Source organism: Camelina sativa, chromosome 13 (assembly GCF_000633955.1).
Source record: "Camelina sativa cultivar DH55 chromosome 13, Cs, whole genome shotgun sequence".
Classification (NCBI taxonomy): Eukaryota; Viridiplantae; Streptophyta; class Magnoliopsida; order Brassicales; family Brassicaceae; genus Camelina; species Camelina sativa.
This window is the reverse complement of record NC_025697.1, coordinates 13,088,825-13,097,613: the sequence shown is the minus strand read 5'-3', so window position 1 is coordinate 13,097,613 and position 8,789 is coordinate 13,088,825. Positions and strand designations below refer to the sequence as shown.

General features: G+C 33.1%; 1 protein-coding gene across 1 annotated transcript; it reads left to right on the top strand.

The window, feature by feature from the left end:
• LOC104736619 lies at positions 6,689-8,789 on the top strand. Its single transcript, XM_010456633.1, has 7 exons — positions 6,689-6,845; positions 6,937-7,023; positions 7,148-7,438; positions 7,742-7,903; positions 7,967-8,020; positions 8,117-8,263; positions 8,384-8,789. The coding sequence occupies exons 1-7, from the start codon at positions 6,723-6,725 to the stop codon at positions 8,762-8,764; spliced, it is 1,245 nt and encodes a 414-aa protein (XP_010454935.1). The 5' UTR covers positions 6,689-6,722; the 3' UTR covers positions 8,765-8,789.

Sequence of the window (8,789 nt, the reverse complement as noted above, 5' to 3'; positions counted from 1 at the left end):
GTTTACTGGTCAGCCATTGGATTTTTCATTAGTCGGATTAGTGGATTCAATCTGCAGCATTAATCAACCAAGGCAATACACCTAAAAAGAAAAATCATAGTTCCCAACACAATTTTGAAAAATTTGACTCAATAAAAACAAAATTTGATTTTGATACACTAAAAACCAAAACTATGTTAGTAGTTAGTACTAACCTCCCCCAGACTTAAACGACATTGTCCCCAGTGTTTTCAAGTAAGAGGAAAGCTAAAAGAAACAAAACATATTGAAAATTGTAAGGAAAAGATTAACTGTTTTCGGGTTACCATGGGGCGTCGACCGATACCATTTCAGTGTCGATCGACACTCATCACAAATGGTGTTTTTGGCCGTAACTCCTTGTTAGTTGCAGATAGTTGTGTTGATGGATCAATCCTTCGATGATTATTCTATTAAGAGACACTCAAACACAAGTTAAAAGCAACATGATAGATAGATAGTTCATAACTTCAAACAAATTTCAAACAAAAACTGACTCAATGCAAAAAGAAAAATGACTCAAAAGGAAAAGAAAAACCTAGAAGTGGGTTGCCTCCCACTAAGCGCTTGTTTTCAGTCATTAGCTTGACTGTGTTGAAGCTCAGATCGGGTGGAGCAGAACATGGCAATGCATGCTTCCGAGAGAATGTCCTCTTCATCCAAGGTGGTGTATAAGCTTTAGGTGCATGAGGTCTACCAAGGATGTGAGGAAGAGGACCTGGGTGGGATTTAGGGATGGGATTGCTTCTTTTATGTCCTGCAAAATTATCAACAGAAGAAACAAGCGCTCTACGATAATCTCATGGCTTGGTTAACTGCAAAACAGTTTTTGTACCTTTGAAAGCCTTGTTGATGATAGGAGGGGGATTAGGTGAAGAAGATGTGTACCTTAGCCTTACCTGAGGACTATGGAGTGTGGAATTGGGAGGTTTCTGTTTGGAAACAGGTTTCTGACTAGGAGCAACTGGTTTGGACAAGTTTGGTCTCGGATGTGGAGGGGTATCGACTGATGCTAAAGGAGCATCGATCGATACTGAGCCTGTTGCTCGTGCAGCAGAAACTTTTTCAACAGAAAAAGTTTGTCCATCAATAGTAGGAGCTCTCCTCAACTTATCCATCTCAAAGTTCAGACTCAAACCTTCCACATTCAGTGTTATGTGTCCCTTCTGCACATCTATGATTGCACCAGCTGTTGCCAAGAAAGATCTTCCTAAGATGAGAGGAACACTAGGCTCTTTATCATACTTCAGCACCACAAAGTCAGTGGGAATCATGAAGTTTCCAACCTTAATTGGAATATCCTCTAAAACACCTTCAGGAATTCTTTGGAATTGATCAGCCAAGATAAGAGAAGTCTGAGTTGGCTTGAATTCTGTCATCCCAAGTCTCACAGCAACAGAATGTGGCATCAAGTTGATGCTAGAGCCAAGATCACAAAGTGAGTGTGCAAACCTTCCTGTAGATATTGAGCAATCAAATACAAAGCTTCCAGGATCTGGTAACTTCTTAGCAGTCCTACACTGTATTGCTGCACTCACTCTCTCAGAGACTACCACTTCTTGCTTCCTCTCTTTTCTCCTTTGAACAGGCTGGTTCAACAGAATTGCAATGACATCTTTTGTAAGCAGTGCTCCATCTTCAGGGCTTAAACCATTGGATACCATTCTCTTCACATACCGCTTAAGTGGTGGTGAAAGCTTTACTCCATCAATCAAAGGCATCTCAATCATCACCTTGTCCATCATTGCCTTGCATCTAGCTTCCTCCATCTCCTGCTTGGACCTTCTTGGCTTAGGAAAAGGGACCTTAGGCTTGTACACCCTCTCAACAGCTGCTGGAATCGGAGATTTTGCAGTTTCTGGTTCTGTCTGAGAGGGGTGTCGACCGACACCCAGGTCGTGTCGACCGACACCATTGTCTGAAGTCGAATTCTCCGACTCGGGTTTAGCCGATTGCTCTCCTTTTTCTGCAGTTTCAATTTCACCATCTTCTTCATCCCTCACTAATATGGCATTGCAAGCATGCTTGGGGTTTGACTCAGTTCTTCCAGGGAGAAATTCCTCTTGCCTTTTAACAGACCCAACAGTCTGCGCAACCTGATTCTCCAGCTTCTTGACATGAATGTTCAAAGCATCAATCCTCCCAGTAAGCTCATTGTAGACATTATCAATCTTCCCATTGAATGTCACTGATAACTGTTCCTGACCTTGCAAAAGTTGCTCTAGCATAGCTTCCATTCTAATTTCAGAGGAAGTTTGTGGAGGAGGAGACTGATAAGAAGAGTTCCCATAGGTTCTAGTATGACCATTGTTTTGTTGCTGCTTCTGGTAATATGGTTTAGGAGTGTAGCCTGAAAAGTTCCCAGTGTAAGGCTTGTTGCTTTGTTGATTACCGAATCTCTGACCCTAATTCCCATATACAAAGTTGACATCTGCTTCTTCATTCCCAGTTTCCGCGTGATGTCGATCATGTGTCGATCGATGCAAGTGGGGGCATTGGTCGATGCAGTTGAACCTTGTGTCGATCGATGCATACCCTGTGTCGGTCGATGCTGGTCCCTGATGGTGTCGGTCGATGCAAGCCTTGTCTCGGTCGATGCAGAGCCTGGTTTGTTTGTTGATTGTTGTTTGATGGTTAGAATATCTCTATTGCTTGTGTGTATAGCCCAGTAGATGGGAGGATTGTCTTACTGAGTGTTTATAAAATACTTCTGCATTGCAATTTGTGTTTGTGCTGCAGGTAAGGACAAGGTGTGATCGTGGAATCAAGGCAATGAAGAGGAGGATGTTCTAGTGGTTCGCTTGGTTGTCTGGCTTCTGTTAGGTTGCTAGAGTTGAGTCCTAGAATGTTGCTTAGGAATGCTCTGGTTTATGTTGTTTGCATCATTAGTTTATGATTGGATTATTTATTGGTTATTGGTATATGTTTTCCGCTGTTGGTTGTGTTTATGGTTAGGTGGCTAGTGGGTATGAGACCACTAGTTGTAGTGTTTTTATTATTATTATTTATTATTTAAAAAAGAACGGGTCAGGTCGTTTCAACAGTATATCTATATATACATTTTTGAAGACATTTATGAAATAAATCCTGAAGTTGACACTTAATTACATGGATGCCAATGATATTAAATAATTAATTTAATCAACAAATTAACTTTACTTATATTTTATTTTTTTATAGAATCTAAGTATTTTAAAAGGTACCAAACATAATTACAAATCTATACAGATTTTATTTTCTTATTTTATAAGGAGGTGAATGAAGAAGTTTACCCATAGAAGTAAACCCGTGAAAGTAAACTTGTGACCCCAAGTACTGTTCTTTACTTGATAAAATTTTGAAAAATTGATTTGATAAAAAGTGACTTTTAGATGTGTTTTTGCAGACTAAAAATCTTTAAACATGTTGCGTGATCCGCCAAACATGGCGGGTTTGCACTATAAAACCAACACTAAAACTATTAGTTTATTTCATATACTATAGATTTGTAGTCATAGTTTGGATAATTAACTTATAAATTATTTAGTATATGAACTACAAAATATTTCACATATTTCTTAATATTCTAAAAAATAAAAAAATTATACACACATAAAAATATACACTAACATACCGTATAGACATATACTTTTGTTTAATTATAGAAAACAAAGTAAGTGTTTTAAAATTATACATATCTAATAACAAATATAATGTAACTAGATAAGGCCCGCGTTATTAAGCGGATAAATTTTTTTTAAAATTATTGAGAATAATAGACATGTTTTTAGATTTTATCTTGTAAAATTTTAATATTGAATATGAACTTCTCATATTTCATTTTAATATTGAAGGCTTTTTTGCATAATTTTATAACATTTTCTCAAGTTTCTAGGTATAACTTTTATTAATATAACAATTTATGACAATTTGAACTATGCAATAGATTTTTTGGAAAACAAATCTATTTTACCTCAAAAAGTATCACATCAAGCTAGATAGAGCTCAATCTTTGATCAACATAAGAAAATCATTATGTTCTTTTTTTTCTTTTAATTTGTTTTAATTAATTTAATTCGGTTCAAATTAGGTTATATTTGTTTTATTATTTTATTTAGTTGGTTCAGTAAATAGTGAACCGAGCAAAACCGATATTTGTGGGTAATTAGGTGAAAACTATGTTTCAAACGAGATATAGATCTTAAACTATGGAGTCTGAGAGATATAGATTGAGAAATATTTTCTCGGAGATATACGTGGTAATAGATTGAGCATCTAGCTTGATATGATATTCTCTTGGAGAAATGTATCATTTTTCCGTATATTTTCTTATTGGTTGAAGTTTTGTAAACGACATAATATTTATTTTTTATTAATCTTTGTGCTTTTATCCAAAAACTCTTCTAGAACATGGAGTACCATTTAAATATCTATAACATCGTAATAAACCATATTTTAAGTTTAATTATACATTTCATCTTAATGCATAGAACTAAATACTTTATATCAAACACAATTAATAAATCATATCAAGTTTATATCTTAGTAAGAATTGAAAATACAAATAAAAATTAACAAAATATAATTCGCAATAAAACTGAATCAACATATTTAAGATATATTTGTTATGTTGTTATCTCATAGTACTAATTTTAACTCATTTCATAATCAATTTTAAATAAGTGAAAGTTATAAAATAAAAACATATATAAAGATATAGAGACATTACCATCAAATTAGTGAAGATTCATTCCTATAAATTATAATCTATTTTGTATTATCTTATGTTTTAACATATGCATTGCAAAAATACATGTGTTCAAATTATAAAATCAAACATAAAAATATGAATAATATTCTTGAATCCATTTTTTAAAAATGATACATATTAATATTTGAAATTTTTTTAATCTAAAATAAATTTCACCGTTAGACATTCAGTTTAGTAATAACATTTAACTATCTATTTCATCGTAAAACCATAATTCACTTCTTCATGTATTAGAGTTAAATTTTTAATAATAAAAAAAACTAATATGAACATCATATGAAATAATATGTATATTGGTTAGTATTTTAAATTTAACAATAAACAATCAGTAAAAAAATCAGTTAACATCCACAAAAAATTTGGAAATCCAAAAATATCCTAAATATTATTCTACTATATGTCGTAATTTCATAAGTAATACTTTTGTTAGTTTTCATCAATTAACCAAAAATTCATTCCTACAAACTCAGTTTTTCTATCAGGTTTCTCATATTACTACATGCATTAAAATCTTTAAAATAAAACATGTAAAACTATACTAATACACATCATGTATTGAAATTTTTTTTTAAGTTCATTACTCTTTCAAGGTTTTGTGTGCTTACTTACAATAAAAATTTATCTTACAACGATAAATACAATTTATATTCGACTAAATTATGTTAAATAACTTATGTTATTCTTTTTAACTTTGTTATTCATTATTTATTTATTAATATACATGTTTAACTAATTTCGTTTTTGTTAACACAAGTCAAATTTTATTGAGAACACACGTATAATATAATTAGAAAGTATATTGATTTTGTTAGTTTTCCTTTTTGATTTAGATAATTACTTTTTTATAATATAAACATGTAAAATTTTGTAAATAAAATTAGACATGTGTCATGATCTAATCAATATATTTGACACGTGTCACTATCTTGTTAATAAGTAACTTTGATATTTTTTAAATGTAAACATATAAAATTCTGTAAATAGAATTAGACACGTGTCGACATCTAATCAATATATTTGACACGTGTCACGATCTTGTTAATGAGTAATTTTGTCATCAAGGTTTATATAATAAGATTACGTTCTAAATTGTATAAAACGTAAGAAGAAGAAAAAGCATTCTAAACAAAATTATAAACTAATTAGATAAAAGTTAATTAATTGAGAATTTGAAAACTAAATATTTTAAAAATTATTATTTAAAATACAATAATTTATAATTTATAATTTATATTACCGCGGGTGAAAACCTTTTTTTTTTTTTGACGACAATAGAATCAGCTCAAACGAACCAATTTGGAGGAAAAGTGTTCACAAATAAAACATGTTGCGGAGACAGTCACGCTTGGTGTGCCAGAAAGTTCGCAGTTACATTCTGGTTTCCCGGATAACCTATTATTTTTATATAATAAGACATGCGCTTAATATACATCTTTATATATATTTGAAACAGAGATAAGATTTTTTTTGATAAAGTCTTGTGTTGAATTGGGAAACAAAATGAATATTATATCGTGATATGTCAATCAAAAGAAAGCATCAATTTCAAAGGAAAATTAGGGAAAAGGATTAAATATGAGGAACCGTTAAAAAAGATAGTCAAAGCATTAATTTGGGTGCAACAAAAAAAAAAGTCAAAACAAATAGAGGTTGACCTGACATAAGTACAGAAGCATTCATATTTGGTAAGTTGAGCTGACTTTCACAAAAGAGTTGACCAAATATTTTCCAAATCTGCAGATGATTATTTAAAAAGTAAATATGAGGTTTCCGTTTTTCAATCTTTGTGTGTGGATACTTATAATAATAATATTATTAATTAAAAAACAAACCGTTTCCTTTTGTGAACTCTATAAGTATGAAGGTTCTTAGTACAAACAAAGTCTAAATCCTTCAATCTAGAAAAAAAAAATAAAAAAAAATAAAAAAAAAAAAAAACAAGAGAAAAACCGAGATGAGATTGTTCTTAATGTTTGTGATTGTTTTTGGCTTTTACAGTGAAGCCTATGGAAAAGGTTCTTTAGATATTGACATGAAACTGAAGGCTCTCAATAAGCCTGCGTTGAAGACCATCAAGGTATGGACTTAACAAGAAAGCAAATATATAACATCTTGTGTATATATTTTTTGTTTATGATCGAGTTCCAAAAATCGATCATACATTGTAGAGTGAAGATGGAGATATCATAGATTGTATAGATATCTACAAACAACATGCCTTTGACCATCCCGCTTTAAAGAACCATAAGATTCAGGTAAACAAATTCTACACCCACCTATTTGGTTTTTATGCTCAAATTACATGTAAGTTGTTCATTTATACAGAGGCATGCATGCCTAGCTTGTTAACCGGAAAAAAAAAAACATTTATGCATGCAGATGAAACCGAGTGTTGAATTTGGTGAAAAGAAGACTAGAATTCCAAACAACGGTTCTTCAGAACAAATACAAATAACGTCTCAGGTTTGGTCAAAATCTGGAACCTGTCCCATTGGAACAATACCAGTTCGTAGAGTTAGTAGAGAAGACATAAGCAGAGCCTCTTCACCATCTCGTTTTGGGAGAAAAACTCCTCATAGATATAGTTATCTCGACAACGCACTTCAGCACAAGGGTAATTTCAATATAACAGCTGAGAAAACAAACCAAGTCGGCGCATACTATCGATCGGTACGTACAATGTATAAGGTGTTAAATAAAGAAAGTTAATTTATTTTATTTTTCTAATCGTTTTTTCCATTTCTGATTTCTTTTTTAAACTTAGGGGGTTTTTGGTTATATAATACAACTTATACCATGAAATTTTCGTATAATTTTCAAAACTAAATTTTCAAATTTTGGCAATAAAATAAAATAAATTGAATAGAGGACTATTTTTTGTTAAAAAATGAATTAATCAGTGAAATTATGACTTCTAGACACTTCTTCTTCATCTGGTTAACTAAAAACACTTATTCTTTGTTGATGATACAGGAGGCATTTATTGTCGCCCTAGGGTTCAATTTTGTTGGAGCTCAATCTGATATAAATGTTTGGAACCCTCCAAGGGTTCAGGCTAGCGACTACAGCTCTGCTCAGATATGGCTGGTTGGTGGTGTCTCGGATATTTTTGAGAGCGTAGAAGCTGGTTGGATGGTACGTTCTGTTACTATGCTTTAAAACTAAATTGTTAACTAATTGACAATAAACCTATTTCAGGTGAATCCAGCCGTTTTTGGAGACTACCGCACACGTCTCTTCATCTCATGGACTGTGAGTAACACCTATAAAAATATTTACCAACTTTGAAACATTTTTAAATCTCTTATGTGAGTTTATAACTACTCTTTGATCTATTTGGATTTGCAGAAAGATGGATACAAAAGCACAGGGTGCATCAATCTCTTATGCGCCGGTTTTGTGCAAACAACTAAAAGTTTTGCTCTTGGTGCAGCCGTTGAACCTGTTTCGAGTTCCTCGCACGAGCAATATATCATCACCGTTAGCGTGTTCCTGGTAACATTTTCTAGTTTATAAAAGTCCCTCACATGATTAAAACATATTGACACACTTTTCGTATATTTGTCTTGGTGAATACCCCAATAATGTTTCACCGTCGACGGTAGTAATTTGCAGGATCCAAACAGTGGGAACTGGTGGTTGACTTGCGGAAACAACGTAATGGGATATTGGCCGGGTACACTGTTTAACAGCCTCAAACACAGCGCAACCGCTGTCCAGTGGGGTGGTGAAGTCCATAGCCCTAACATATGGAAGAAGCCACACACGGAAACTTCAATGGGAAGTGGACAATGGGCAGATTACCTCTATGCCCAAGCTTGTTACCACACCAACCTTAGAATAAAGGACTATTCCTTGCAGATCAAATACCCTACATATCTATCCCAATACGTTGATGAGGCCAATTGCTACTCTACAAAGCTCTACCGGAGAACATATATGGAAGAACCCCACTTATACTTTGGGGGACCTGGCAGGAATCGTCTTTGTCCTTAATCTCATGCTGTCCTTAATCGTCTTT